This window comes from Meles meles, chromosome 17, assembly GCF_922984935.1.
Source record: "Meles meles chromosome 17, mMelMel3.1 paternal haplotype, whole genome shotgun sequence".
Classification (NCBI taxonomy): Eukaryota; Metazoa; Chordata; class Mammalia; order Carnivora; family Mustelidae; genus Meles; species Meles meles.
Window position 1 is genome coordinate 29,571,536 of NC_060082.1, and position 14,563 is coordinate 29,586,098.

Here is a 14,563-nt window from a genome sequence, read left to right on the forward strand (position 1 = left end):
CAGCAACTGAGCCGCCCAGGCACCCCTCAAGAAAACATGTTTAATAAAAGTTTTATGAAGACATAATTTCTGTGCCATAAAGCCCACCCTCTTTTGTTCTTTAGACTAATGGTTTTATTCTGGCTAGTTCCGTATCCCCTCAGGGTCTGAGCAGACACTGAACTAGTGCATGAGTGAGGGAAGGAAAGACCGGGCATGTCTGGGGGCGGTGAGTTGTGAAATGTCACTAAATAGCTCAACGAAGTTTTCCTGTAGGGAAGCTGTCACCCTCCCTTTCGGTAACCCCAGCTCACGTCCCCAGCTCCCAGAGATTCCGGCCCATCCCTGGGCATCGTGGCCTCCGGGGGATCATCACCAGCCAGGACCACCTTGAAAGCATTTACTTCCTGATTTTTGTAATGTGAAGACAATAGGGTCTCTCTCTGCTGTGTTTTCCAAATATGACACCAAGTTTCACTGTCGGCCTGCACAGTCATTGCTGTTTAGCTAGACCTACGGCTCTTGGCTGTGGACAGGTGACCCAGCCTGTGAGATCCGGGAGGCAGACCATCGTGGGCTGGAGATGGGAGGCCTCTGAGGGAGTGTCCACCCAAGAGGCTCCTGGTCCTCAAACAGAAGGGTCTTAGCAACTGAAATGGGGCCCTGAGCCGCAGAGGGGGACACAGGTGGGCGGAGTTGCCCTAATCCCCCCCGAGGCCCTCCAGCAGGTGCTGAAGCTTCCCTGTCCTGGGAAGCAGGGGTGGCTTCTGAGGGCGGCTGTTTTTGGCTGACTGAGCCTTACCCATGCCCCTCTCCCTGCCCCACCCTCCCGCCTGGTCTGGTCCCACGCCTGCTCCCCACAGGCCCTTCTTTTACATAGGATCCCACCCTACGGGACAGAGCCCATGGCTGACCGTGAGAAGTGACGGTTGGGCGTGGCCAGCCGCAGGCCTGTGGGGGGTGTGAGTAAAAACCAGAAAATAGTGTCCCAGGAGCTGTTGACCTTGTCAGGAGCAGGGCCCTGGGCTGCACTCCAGCCGGCTGGTTCTACCCCTGGTGCCCCTCCCCTTGCCTCTCAGGTTTGCCAGAGAAGGTAGGTTTTTCCAAACTCAGGTCACCCTGTGTCTTGAAGATGCCAAAGCCCTGAGGGGTAGGGAGGCAGGAACACCGGGTTAAAGGACCTTGTTCTTTTGTTCTTTTGTGGGATTTGGTTTTTTCCCCAAATTATCACAGTGATATCTGCTTATTACGGGAAATTTAGAAACAGCACAGTGTGAAGGAGAGAAATTAGACTGTAATAGCCCCTCTCAGAATCTGATGGGAGTCATTTCACTGTCAACCTGGGTGGCATCATCAAAGATGGTTTTTCCCAACCCCCTCAGTTTACAGATGAGAGGAACAGAGGCCCAGAGAAGACAGCAGACTCGGCCATGTTCCTTCCAGGACAGAGATTCCTTCCCCTCCGTGGTCTCTTCCCATTGTGCCTCTTAAACTTGGTTTGACCAACATGAGCGGGGTGATCTGTGGGGGGGAGCCAGAACAGTCTCCGAAGTGGGTCCAATCCCGACATAGTGACCTGGTTGTGCTTCGGAGGGCAGGGAAGGGAACATGCGCCCACCACTGTCCTGTGCTCTTCCCCACTCACTTCCATGGTGAGGCCCCCAGCTGCTGCCAGAGACCGGGCCGAGGGGAGTGTGTGAGCAGCGGCTTCCAGTCAATGCAGACCTCCGTGTGGGCTTGAGTACCACCTCCCGTGAGGTGCATGTGTGCGGGTCCAAGAGACGCTGGCCGCGGCCCCCAGTGGACATAACGCTGGGAGGATCGTGGCCGCCCCGGAAAGGGAGGCGTGTGGGGGCGGAGAGAATGAGCGAGGGGAGGACTCCACACGTTCCTGGGGCTTGGATGCAGGCGACAGGGACTGGGCACTGCAGGACAAGAGCCCAAGTGAGCCAGAGCATCTGCTTCACCGTGGCCCTTGCTTGGTCCCAAGTCAGAGCAGGTTTGACCATTTTACCTTTTAGGACTTTGATTACTGTCCCTGTCCCCCAAGCTTTGGGGCCTGGCTGACTCCAAAGGCCGCTGGGGATGGGCATGGGGGCGTTGGGGTAGCAATTGAGCCTGCGTAGACCTGAGGGTAAACTTCCAGGACTGTCCGAGGGCCCCCGGGTTAGACGGATTCCCACAGGAGCCCTGGGAGAGAGTGGGCTCCCAGCTCAGCCGCAGGAATGGGAGGAGTAAGCCTCTGGCTCTCCGGACACACGGGACCGAGTTTCTGATGTCCCTGCCCAAATGCTGTCACCCGGGCCGTGGTCTCGGCTGTGCAAAGGGACAACCACACGGGCGTTTTTGCAGAACTGCCCTGTTCCTGACGCGTGGTATCCAAACTCTCTGATCTCCCGGGATATTTTATGAGCTGACTAACGCCCTCCTGTCAATCTCCGCCTTGCTTCAAGCTGCCAGAGTGGACTCCGTGCTCGCCACCGGGAACCCGCCCAGCGCCACTGAGGTCTAGAACACCTCCCGTGTCCCAGCATGCCCTTTCCTCCCAGTCTGCAGTTCAAGCTGATGGCCAGTGTCTCCACGCTCCAGCCTCCCATCACCGGGCCACGTGGGCGAAGGGCATGGTGGGGGCCGCGGAGCTGGGAGAGGCCAGCCTGGACCGGATGGTCGCCGCCAAGGAGGCAGCCCACGGCGAATGGTCTGCCCCGCAGAACAAAGTGGAAAGGCCAGGAGACACCAACTCCACAGAAGTTCATGCTTCTTCCTTTTATTACAAAGGGTCTGCGGGGACACACGGCCACTTCTCGGGTGGGGCTCGGGAGCCAGGCCCCCCTGTCGTGGTTGTCACCGTCACAGCCGCCCTGGCCAGGTCCAAGGACGCAGGCTCAGGAGTGGCCCTTTCAAGGCCTCCTGCTGCAGAAGCAGGAGGTAGGGGTGTTGGTCAGCTGCTTCTCCTTGGCTTCCAGGATGTAGAGGGTCTGAGTGGCGAGGCAGCTGACCATGGGGTCGGGGTCTTCCCGCATGGACCTTAGGGCTGCAACATGGAGACTGCTAAGGTGCTTGGAACAAAGTCAGGCTGCTGGGCTGGGCGCCACGTCTGGGCCCCTCACGGCTGGCAGACAGGGGCAGTGCAGCGGGACGGGGACTGGCGGCTTTTAAAATATGAGTGAGGATCCCCGCCAGAAGGCCACCCTGCTCAGTCACAAGCAGGGGGACATACTTGCTCCAGGCTCAGGGAGACGTGAGGCCAGCTTGTTCTTGTCCTGCCTCCACAACCAACCTTCTCGGCCCCCTCCACCAATGCCCTCCTGCCCCCTCTGCCCTCCTCTTTTCCAGAGAATAGCTATGAGCAAAGTCCTCTGACTTTACAGAGAGCTACAGCCAGAGATTTGGGTGGCAGCTGGGGACGCAGCCGTGCGGGGATAGGGTGCTTGAGACAAGACAGAGGAAAAGGGACGAGCAGGGCGTTGGGGGGTGGGAGGGGTGGCAGGTCTTGGAGGGATGGGCAGAGAAGACGTGGACAATAGCTGGGAAGGGCTGGGAACCCCTGTGTTCCCCAGGTGAGAAAAAGTTGGATGGCCCTCCTCTCGAGAGTTCCAGCAACGGTTCTGGCTGCTGAACAGCTTGGAGTTCAGCGGGGGTGAGGGTCAGTCAGTGATGGAACATGAGGGGCAGGGGACTCTGGCTGATGCCCCAAAGCCAGAGGCCTTAAAGGCGAGCCTCCCTCTTCATTCTTTCCAGGGATCATTTTTGCCTGCCACGTGCCCATTTTCCCTCATTTCTGAGACTTCCCCGCCAACACTGGTGCCCTGAAAAGCTGCAAGGAGCTGCGTCTGGGTTCCCACTCACCTGCGTATACGTCCTCGATATCACCGACCTCTTTCCTGTCGAGGGTTTGGATGATCTGGCCTACAGGAGCGCACAGAGTACCTCAGGGCCCACAAAGGACCACAGGACCCCGGCTGGACCTGCTCTTCTGTTTCCTCCCAAAACAAACCCCTCCTTTTTTCTCTCGCTCCCCCTAACTGGCATTGTCCAGACTTTTCGCACAAGGGGAAATTAATTCCCCTGTTCCTCTGAGGGTCATCGGCAAATGGGACTGGGGGGAGGGGGAGGCGACGCCTCGGCTCTAAGGACACTTTTCCTTGGGGTGACAGGAAGCAGTCCTCATCAGCCTCCGAGCATCATAGCAGAGCAGGACCCACACCCTGATGCCCTGCCCCTTGGGAGCCTTGCTGGCCTGGCCGGCCAGGATGTGGCCCATTCTGCCGTAGGAAAGGTCACCCAACCCACCCAGGAGCCTGCTGCAGGGGGAGGAAGAGGAGAGGCAGAAGGGATGGGTGGGGAGTATGTGGACTGTTGCCAGAACGGTCCTGGGGGCTGCACAGGGAGCCCCTCCACCCTCCAGGGTGAGCTCGGGCCCTTATACCCTCGTGCCCCAAGTCCTCAGGCTGCTTGAAGGACGCCGGGACAAGGACACAGTGGCTCCAAGAAGAGAGAAGGGTACCTGCAAACCGTACTGCTGTCTGGCGGATGGAGGCCTGTGGGCTCTTGAACAAGGCCAGACACTGCTTCAGAAACCAGGGGGCCTCGTTTGCCTTCTGCTTCAGCTGTAGGAAGACGAGCTGGTTTAGGTAGCGTGCCCACTGCCAGTTCTGCCCCCTTCACACAGTCCGGAGACATCCTCTCAGTGCAAAACTTGATTGGAATGTTCTAGAGGTGCCTAGCTGGTTCACTGGGGGAGCATGCAACTGTTGATCTTGGGGTCATGAGTTTGAGCCCCCATTAAGTATAGAGATGACTTAAAAAAAGAAATTATTTTTAAAAATCCAACATCACCCATCCCCTCCCAACCTGAAAGGGTTAGGAGCTCCTGAAGTCTTATTTCCCCCATGAAGTCTTCCTGGATTGACAGGGGGACCTCTTTCCAAAAGATTTACCCCAATCGTTCTCTCACACATTCCTCCTACTCCCAACCATAGGGGAGTGAACCCAGTTGTTCCAATATTGTTTATGTACGTCTTGGCTTAAAATCTTTCATCTCAAGGTCATCTGCTCTAGGCTACAATAGAATCAATTATATCTACACCCTTCTATTTAAACAGAGCCTAGCATGGCCACATGTAATTAAGTGTTTTAATACCTTCCTTTCCCTGTCTAGGCAGGCACCCACTTCCGCGTTCATCCAGACGCCCTCCCTTGAAGGTTCTGGGGGATGACATGTTCTGCCTTTTGCAAATACCTAATCCCATCCCCTATGCGTCCTTCCCAGTGACTCTCCTACTCCCCCTTTACACTGCAGCCCGAGTTCTCAAATGAGGAGGCTACACCCATGGTTTGCCAAACCTTTTTGGTAGCACAACTCTTCTTCAAATAAAAAATCCTAACTGGAAACCTCAGGTTCTGAACCAACAGAAGGGGGACTGCTCCAGTTGAAAGGGGTGTTAAGACAGAACCCCACCCACTGCTCATCTCCGCCAGGTTTGAGGTTACCCTGAGAAACCCTTGGATTCTGGCACCCTGGCCTCCTTGCACCACCCCACTGGTCCAGACCTGGCTTCCATGGTCCAAAGCCAACACACATGTCCATTTCTGCTACAGTCACCACCCGCCGCCGACCTCTCACCACTTCCTGAAACTGTCTTCTGCCTAAGGGACCACCACCCTCCTCTCTTCTTGTTCTCCTTCTGTTTCTTGGCCTGGTTTCCTTTCCTGGTCTCCTTCATGGGAAACTTGGAACTGAGGTTTCCTGGGATCCTGATGTCAAACCATACGCTTCTCCCGCTAAGCAATTCCCCTGAGCTCAGGGTCCACATATCCATATCTCTAGTGCGGCTCTGTTCTCCAAGCCTCAGTGATTCGGTGATCATATCTATTTCCAGTGGGATAGATCTCCCAAGCTCTACAAACTTGACACGGACAAAATCAAGCCACTATCTTCCTCTCCACCCCTGCTCCTTCCTCTGTATACCTGACCCCAGTCTGCGACACCAGCATAGCATTCGCCCAAGTCAGAAACCCAACAGCCGACCTTTACCTTCACACTCCACACCAATTAGCTCTCCAGTCCTGGCTAATCCCTTCATGTCTTTGACTTCATGACCTCATCTTCTCCCCTTGGATCCTCTCAACCACGGACCCCAGTCCTGTCCCATGTGAACTTATCCTCCAGTCTGCAACAGCTGATCTGTCTAAAGCACACAGCTCTCTACCCATGGTACCGCTTGCTTAGAGCACTTCAGTGGCTCCCTGTTGCCTATAGCGTGAAGTCCTGCTCCTTATCGTGCCAAGGCCTCACTGCACAGTACAGCCCCAGCTCCTGCTTCCTGCTTCCCATGCCAAGACTGCACACCTCCAGTTCCTGAGCCAAAACCGGCCTGCAGATTTTTTCATTTGCTCCACATAAACATTGTAAATTATTTGCCAAGAAAATGTGGCAAATTTCACCTAAAATCAGGATCTCCTGCTTGTCTTAACAAAGTGGAAAATCAAGCAACACTGAGCCCACTCTATATCATAGACCCAATAGGTTGGTTTTCTTTCTTTCTTTCTTTCTTTCTTTCTTTCTTTCTTTCTTTCTTTTTCTTTCTTTTTTAGGTTGGTTCTCAATAGGTCCTCTCAGCTAGGGACTGTACCGTCCCAGGGGAATTATAGAACTGGGCGGATGTTTTGGTGGGCAAAACGATGAGAGGAGTACCCTAATTTCTAATGTCCCACTGCATATTTGTAGCAAAAACTCTATTTCTAATTATCTGCAGTCAAATGCTCTACCATTGAGCTCTACCCCCTCTAATTATCTGGGCCCAGAACCTGACCCTGTCTCTTATATAGACACAGAATATTTTTTTCACATTTCAAACACACACTGGGTTTCCTGGAGATGCATCTACAATATGAAGCAAAGATAGACTGCACTTCATTGCGTGTAGCCTTTCACCAAACATTGTCCATCGTTCTGGAAGTCCCACCACCAAGGGCCACACTTCTCCTGGCATTGGAGTCCCCAGAACAGCAGCGCAGTACCATTCCACATTTGTAAGAGGTCAAGTCAAAGGTTTCACAGAGATGGTCAAGGAGTCAACCACTTCATCGTGTCCTCCAGAGGAACGGGTCCCAGGTCCTCCCATCTCCTATTCATGTGATACAATGTCACATTCCGTTATGTCATGTTATAGCACGTCATGTCATGTAGTTATGTCATTTGTGTTACATTGCGTTACATGCATACTTACACATTATTTGATTTAAAATTATGTTCATTTCTCCTTTGGAGTCAGGGCACTCTATTCATTTCGGGATATATGTGAATTTCATTTCAGAAGAGTAGAGGAGGAGTTACTGAGAATGTACTAGGACAAGGTTGTGCGGTGTCTGACCATGCTGAGAGGCACTGCCTTCACTGGACCCCAAGGTCTTCGATTCCCTTCCAGGGCCACCCAGTCTGTTTGTCTGATTAGTGTTCTCTTCATGGCCTTGTAGGCATTTGAGTTTTCTGCCCGTGCTCGCCTGATTCCAAGCCACTGATAGCTCCCCCAATGCCGGGCTCTTCTGCCCTTATTTCTCAGAATCAAATTACAGAAAATGACCTATGCAAATGCCCTGGAACATAGTGAGGGCTTTGCTCTGAGCTCTGGGTGCAGCAGCACCTCAGCCTGCACTCCTGATGCCTTCTCTTTGCCTACATGATATCCTGCTTTTCATTTCCCTTCTTCACACATGACATCTCCTCCAGGAAGCCTTCCTTCAACTCCCAGACTGCGCTGTGGTCTGTCCCTCCTTTGTGCTATGAAGTACGTTCCTCTGTTTTAGTTCTCACCACAGTATTCTGAATTTGTCTAGTTGGGTGTCGAGTTCCCCAACTTAGACAGGGAGCAATGGGAGGGCAGAAACCATGGCCAGGTGCTGGGCACAAAGCAGGTGCTCACTGAGCCCCTCATTGTTGGACTGTAGCAAACCCCAGACAGCTCAGGAAACAGACTGCCTGCCACCCCATCCTCCCTGAGTGGAGCAGAATGGTGAGGGAGCTGCTGCCTTACCAGGGCTCTGAGGATAGTCCATACGTCTTTCTCGGCAAAAATCGCTTTGAGCCTTGACCAGCCCAGTATGGCAGCCGTGCGGCAGAGCGCAGGCCGGCAGACCTGGAGAGACAGGAAGGCCCAGCATGAGGAGCTATGGGGACAGGGCTGGGAGAAGACACAGAAGGGCACGAGGAGGGGAGACAGGTGGCAATGAGTCTAGTCCTGGAGGGAGGGAAGACTCCAGTGAACCCAGATGGACCTAGGGGTGCAGAGAGAGGCAGGGTCCTCTAGGCAGCTTGGCTGTGCCTACAACTGTTTCCCACTAACGAGAAGGTCAAGGTGCCTGCTTGTAATGACTTTCCCAGCTGCATGGAAAATTTCCATGTCCCAGCCTCGTGCACCCACAGCATGGCTTCCCACACCTCAAAACGGACTCTGAAACAGATTTCCCCAAAGTCTCGCAGCAGCTTCGCACCTGTGCCCAACAGAGGCCTTGCCATGGCAAAGTGGCCTCATCTGGAAACCCAGCATCCTGTTACCACATCATCCACTTTTCAACTTTCCCCAGCTGCCATTCACATCCCTGGCCCCCCAAAACATGGACCAATGCCAGGCTCTCTGTCCTGCCTCATGGGAACCTCTGTGCTGTTGTTGTTGGTGGTGGTGGGGGGGGGGTGTTCTCAATTCAGTGCAAGGGAGTATGCAGGGAGCAACTTGGAGGGAAGGCCATGATACCAAGGGCAGAGAACCGGAGAGAGACACTGTGCCAGATGCTACCATTTCCCCCCTTGGAGTCTTCCCACCCAGGGCATTCCATGGTGTGCTGGTGGCCAGCTGGAGAGAGCCGGGAGGGAGAGAAACCCCTGGTGCAAGCATCTGGTCACACCTGGACCCCCCCTGCGTCTCTCCAAGGTCAGAGACAAAGCGACCCCTCCAGCATCTTTCAATTTCACTACAGCCCCTTCCTTAGCGCTTAACACCTGTTAGCATCTACCTCCCGTGACCCGGCGACAGAAGACCGGGCTCCAGGACGGCCTCTCACCTGAACCACGCTGACATTCACATCCTCCAGGTGGAGCACGAGGGGGACTATCAAGTTGAGGACCTGGTGCTTCAAGGGGAAGACAAGCACTCTCCTCTTGACCTTAGTCAAGAGAGCCCCGTAGGTCTCAAAGGCCATCAGGCGCAGGTGCTCTGACTCCTTGGGGAGAAGACGCACACAGATACAGAGAAGACACCTCCAATTGTGTCCACCCAGTGGGGACAGGTGGCCCCCGAGATCCTGCTCCCAGTGCACGCTGCCATGCACACTCCCTTCCCCGGCGATCTGCTGTGATCCTACCACATCCCCGTTCTCCCTGGTTACTGCTGTCCGCTCTGGATACATCTCCTGCCTTTCACAGCCATTACCCATAAGGACATACACGAGCAGACCTTTCCAGAACAGCCTCCCATTCAGGCGACCGGGGCCTTTCCGGATAATTCTGCCCGACTCCCTTGGACGCCCAGAGAAGGGAAATGACCCCGCTAAGGGCTTCACCTCCTCAAAGAAGGGCCCAAGCGTGAAGGAGAGCTGAACGAAGAAGGAGGCGTGCTGCCGCCAACTGAGGAGCTGTGTAAGACGCTTGAGCACCTCGAACGTCTCCGTGACGATGTCACTGTCCAGGGAGTAGCAGCAGTTCAGCACGTAGGGCTGGAGGACACGGAGCTGTCGCACCTGCAGAGTGACGGCTGCTCAGGAAAGGAGGCGTCCAGGGAACGACTCTTGCCACGTCAAGGGACTTGCATTTCTATTCAAGAGGCTCCACAAATGAAAGCCAGAACTGCGACACTCTACCCCGTTTCATCCTGGGACGGGGACGGGGCTGGTAAATGGGTGGCCATCAGAGGGAGCTGCCCAGGAGGACTTCTGTCCTCATGGGAAAAGGGGAGAAGGCAGAAGAGAGCCCTCCTCCCACTATACCCAGAAGTTCTCAGCTCCATTGCTCTTAGCGTCCCTGGTCCCTGGGACACCGGGATGGCCTGGGCTCTTGCAATTGGCTTGGCCTTAACTCTGAAATGACCCGTGGAAAAACCTCCTCTTTTGAGCATGAATGGCTCAGGTCCTCGACCCCTGTATCCAGGGCTAGCTTCAAGAGGGTTCCCTCCACCCGGTCCCAAGTGTGGTCCACCTCATCTATAATGACACACTGGAACTCCGGGCCTTTCGCTTGCTTCTCTGGGTGACAAGATCTCTTGAGAGTATAGCCTTGACCCCCGCTCCATCTTACCATGTTCCTGTGCTTCGCAAAGATCACCACCATCCGCAGCAAGAGCTTCACAGTGGCGGGCTCCTCATATTGGAACCAGTCTGCCAAGATGCGGATGATGGCTTCATTTGCTGTGGCCGCCACCCCTGGGCACCGAAGCAACTGGCAAAAGAAAACCAAGAAAACGGAAATGATGGGCAAGGAGAACAAAAATTCCCCTGTGTCCTTGAATCTAGGTTACTATTGATTTATAAAGAAATGTTCCTGGGGCGCCTGCGTGGCTCAGTTGGTTGGGTGACTGCCTTCGGCTCAGGTCATGATCCCAGAGTCCTGGGATCGAGTCCCGCATCGGGCTCCCAGCTCCATGGGGAGTCTGCTTCTCTCTCTGACCTTCTTCCTTCTCATGCTCTCTCTCTCTCTCTCTCTCTCTCAAATAAATAAATAAATAATCTAAAAAAAAAAGGAGAGATGTTCTTAAGGATTTGGAAGGACAGGTAAAGAGGCCAAAGCGTATTTGAGAGATAACTTCGCACTCCATCATTCCAGAAGTCATTCATCCATTCTACAGGTTTTCCTCAGGCATCTTTGATGAGGGGAGCTGTAGAGAAGAAAAGTAAGAAATGCACCCAGATATTGATCCATAGCTGTGTATAGCTTATTTGACCATGGAGAAAAATATGGAAGGGTACATATTTGGTTACTTGCCTCTGAAATGCCTTGGAGAGGAAGAGGTGGCAGGTAGAAATGATACAGGAGAAGGGAGAGAGGCAAAAATGGGAAAGATTTTTTCTAAAGGCTTTAATTAAAAAAAAATAGCCCACGGGATTTCATTTATATATTTATGTAAAATTTATGTGGGTCTCTTTATTTGAAATAAAAATTTTGAAAGACAAAAAAGCAAATCAGATACATTTAAACCAGAGGAACTTGCTTTTGTGTGTGTGCATACACGAACAAAAGAATGTCTGTGTTTGTGGGTGCGATTCTACTGGCAAAAAGGTTTCCACGGACACAGCGGCATTTCCACCTGTCTTTGATTGACAGCCCCGGGGGACCCGCGTAATTTATGCGCTAGCCCAGCGAGGTTCTCAAACTCTGAGCTTCAGTTTCATCCTCTACAAAACAGAGATATTAACATCTTTTTCAGAGGTGCCGTGAAAATCAGAGTCAGTGAACTCCCCTGTTCCTTGAGAGCCCTGAAGGAAAGTACATGGCCCTGTTTTCAGTGTTTCTACTCGGGGTCATCCGAGGGTAAGGAAACAGGGAAGTTGCAAGGGGCTGTGAAATATTAGAAAGCTTTTTCTGCTCCTGTCTCTTGTTTATAGGTTGTGCTCAGCTGTCTTAGCTGCTACATAAAACCCCATTGGTTCTCCACTTTAAAACTGGCTCTCTGGTTAACAGCTCGGAGCGAGGCTCCCCCATCTCCTTTGGTGGGGTCCCAGCCTTCTCCCCCGCCTGCCAAAGCCTCCCTCCAAGCTCCTCAGCATGCAAATCCAGTAACGGTGGCAGACGAATAATTGCCATCCACACGCCCGCTTGCTTCAGTTGGGTTTTATGCGTTTGGGGGAGCTTCTAGAGCGGTCGTCGATCCTAGCTGTGTTTCTAGAATGCAGCTCTAAACTTGGGAACTTCTAAAATAAACCAATGCCTGGATTCCATCCCAGACCAATCCAAGGAGAATCTCAAGGCAGGACGTCCGGAGAGGGGGTGAAGTTGTGGTTTGGGATTAGCATATTTTAAAGCTGCCCAGAGGATTCTAATAGGCAGCCAGAGGTCAGAGCTACTGCTCTACAGAGCGTGACATCTGTCTTGCCGTGCTCCCCGCTGCCCCGGGGCTTGCACCCTGCACTGTTCCTCAAAACCTGCACTGTGACACCCACTGGACTGTTGACAGAAAACCGAAGACTTCTGGGCTTTGCTCCAGAGCCACCAAATCCACGGCTCTGGGGATAGGGCCCAGGAATCTGCACTTAAACAGCTTTCCTAGGGACATGAGGCCCATTGAGCTAAGCACCCTCTTCTAGGCAGAGTTGTGGACCCTATGCCCACATTCCCACATCCCTAGCAGGGGTTCTGCCAACACAACACACATCCTTGAATGCATATACCAGCAGCCCCTGCCAGTGCACGCGTACTTGCTCACGGCCATGGGCACCTTCCAGCAAGACCACGGCCTACAACCCAGGTCAGGGCAATATCTGCTTGGATTCTAGTATCAGCCCTGCATTGTCTTCTGTCATGGTCTAATGTAGTTCTGCTCCATGTTAAAAAAAAAAAATCAGGTGGCTTGAATCTTGAAGGGAGCCTACTTAAAGCTACAGTGAGCCCCCAAATCCCAAAACTTTCCCAGACACTGCTGGTGGAAGAATAATTTGGTACAATTTTACTGGGAAGTAATTTGGCATTAATGTAAAAAAATCCTAGAAGACATTCATATTTTTTCAATCAATGCTTCTACTTATAGTCAACATTTAAAGAAATAATCTGGAATATGGGCAAAGTCTTTTGCACAGAGATGTCCCCTACAGTGTTATTTATAATAGTAAATAGTAAAATTGTAAATAGTAAAACCAGAAACAAAATGTCCAATAAATTATAGAACATCTTTGTGATGAAATATTACATTACCGTTACAATTTATGTTTGAAGATGCTTAAAGAGAGCAAGATACAGTATTAGTAGAGAATGATGTTAGATATGAAATACACACACACACAGAAACACATACACACACACAAAGCCCCCCTCCAAACAGGCCAAAACCTAAAAGTGGTTTCCCCTGGGTATTGTGCCCATTAATGGTTTTATAATTTTTAAAGTTCTTTTTCACATGTTCTAAATTTTCTACACCTTTTTTTCTGTCAAATGGCTGAAATACATCGAGTCAATCAGTAATACTGAGTAAAGATTCATTTCAAAGGCTAATGAAGTTCAAGGTGGCTGAAGGAAAGAGCTAGGACTTCCCATGAGGTTGGGGCAGAGCGAAGCTGCCTTAAGATTCAAGGAGGAATTACACCAGATACTTTCCAAGTCTGTGACTCAGGTACTTAACTGTCATTAACTGTGTCCCCCGGCCCTTCTGTGGGACAGGGAGCCACAGTGAAGTAGGCCACCTTTCCTCCACCAGCCATCCCTGGAGGTGTTCCTTGGGTACAGCTGCCTTCCAGAGGAACCACTCTCACCCGCCCTGCTCCCACCAAGAACCACTCACCTGGGTCATGAACACGAAGGCTGTTAAGTGATTCGTGTAGTTCAGGTCTTGGAGCATGCTGATGATGAAACTGAAGATGGGGCGGTTGTGCCAACAGTTCTTGATGACCATGGTCCTGCCGATGAGAGCAGAGAGCTCAGGAGCAGGCCTGGGCCTCAGGAGAGAGCCAACAGGATGGGAGGTCATCTGGCCAGGGACAGGGGTGAGGCCTACCTGGCCAGCAGAGTGACCCCCTCATAGTGTCTTTCGGGACTGGTGAGCAGCTCCCAGCCCCCAAGTTTCTGAACATAAGACACGTGGTCTCCATACCCAGTACTTAGCATCAGGGTCTTCAGGGCCTCTATGCTGCAACTGGAGAAAAGGCAGAAAGCAGACCGGAAGTCCTCCCCACCATCTGTGCTCCTCTCCCTCACCTGCACCTGCCTGTCTATGCAAATCATGAACCACTGGTAGTGGCACAGCCCTTAGAGACCCGGGCTAACATTTCCCAAATGAGAAACCAAGGTCAGGAGAGATGTAGGGGTCCCTGAGATGGTGCAGAAAGCCCGCAGAAGGTGGAGAGTGGAGCTCAGAGGCGCTGTTTTATTTCACTTGGGTACAGAATCTTGGCATCAGCTCAGGAAGTCAGAAATAAAGAGCCTTTTCTAAAAAGTCCAGTAAGACTTGTTGAAATGATGTATGGGGAACACACTCTGTACCCTACACGGGAGGTGTGACAAGGGTGTCCCAAACCAGCAGCCTGGGACCAGGGCAGGCAAGTAGTAGGGGAATAACGAGACATGGCCGCTGGATGGGTCCTGGAGCTCGGTCACTAGGAACTCTGGCCCAGAGGCCAAAGTTACCTGACAGGGTCCACCCATCCGGTTATATGCTGCTCATCCTGGATGTCCGTGTCCCCTTCAAGCACGAGAAAGGAGATCCGGAAGAGCAAGGCCATAAACAGGGAGGAGAAGAAGGTATGAATCTCCATCCGCCGACTCGGTTCAAGCAGGAGCTCTTGGATGGCCCTGGTGGCCTGACGGTGGGGAGGAGAGGAGGGACATCATCGTCTTTATGTCTCAGGTCCTGTCCCCATGAAATCCCTGCCCATGACCTATCACCGTGAT

The 14,563-nt window shown here is 52.6% G+C and overlaps 1 protein-coding gene across 4 annotated transcripts in view; it reads right to left on the reverse strand.

The window, feature by feature from the left end:
* Positions 1–2,764: 2,764 nt before the first annotated feature.
* LOC123928155 (maestro heat-like repeat-containing protein family member 7) overlaps positions 2,765–14,563 on the reverse strand; it is a 34,368-nt gene continuing 22,569 nt past the window's right edge. For 2 of the 4 annotated variants that reach the window (XM_045983251.1, XM_045983253.1), the window contains 10 exons: positions 14,300–14,472; positions 13,671–13,808; positions 13,458–13,572; positions 10,268–10,408; positions 9,538–9,714; positions 9,040–9,198; positions 8,016–8,117; positions 4,487–4,589; positions 3,829–3,888; positions 2,765–3,013 (listed from right to left, as the gene is read on the reverse strand). In XM_045983251.1, coding sequence (XP_045839207.1) covers positions 2,880–3,013; positions 3,829–3,888; positions 4,487–4,589; positions 8,016–8,117; positions 9,040–9,198; positions 9,538–9,714; positions 10,268–10,408; positions 13,458–13,572; positions 13,671–13,808; positions 14,300–14,472 — 1,302 coding nt within the window. In that variant the 3' untranslated portion in view covers positions 2,765–2,879. Of the gene's footprint in view, positions 3,014–3,828; positions 3,889–4,486; positions 4,590–7,002; positions 7,110–8,015; positions 8,118–9,039; positions 9,199–9,537; positions 9,715–10,267; positions 10,409–13,457; positions 13,573–13,670; positions 13,809–14,299; positions 14,473–14,563 lie in introns of those variants that run through there. The other 2 variants (XR_006815630.1, XM_045983252.1) reach the window with 2 other exon arrangements.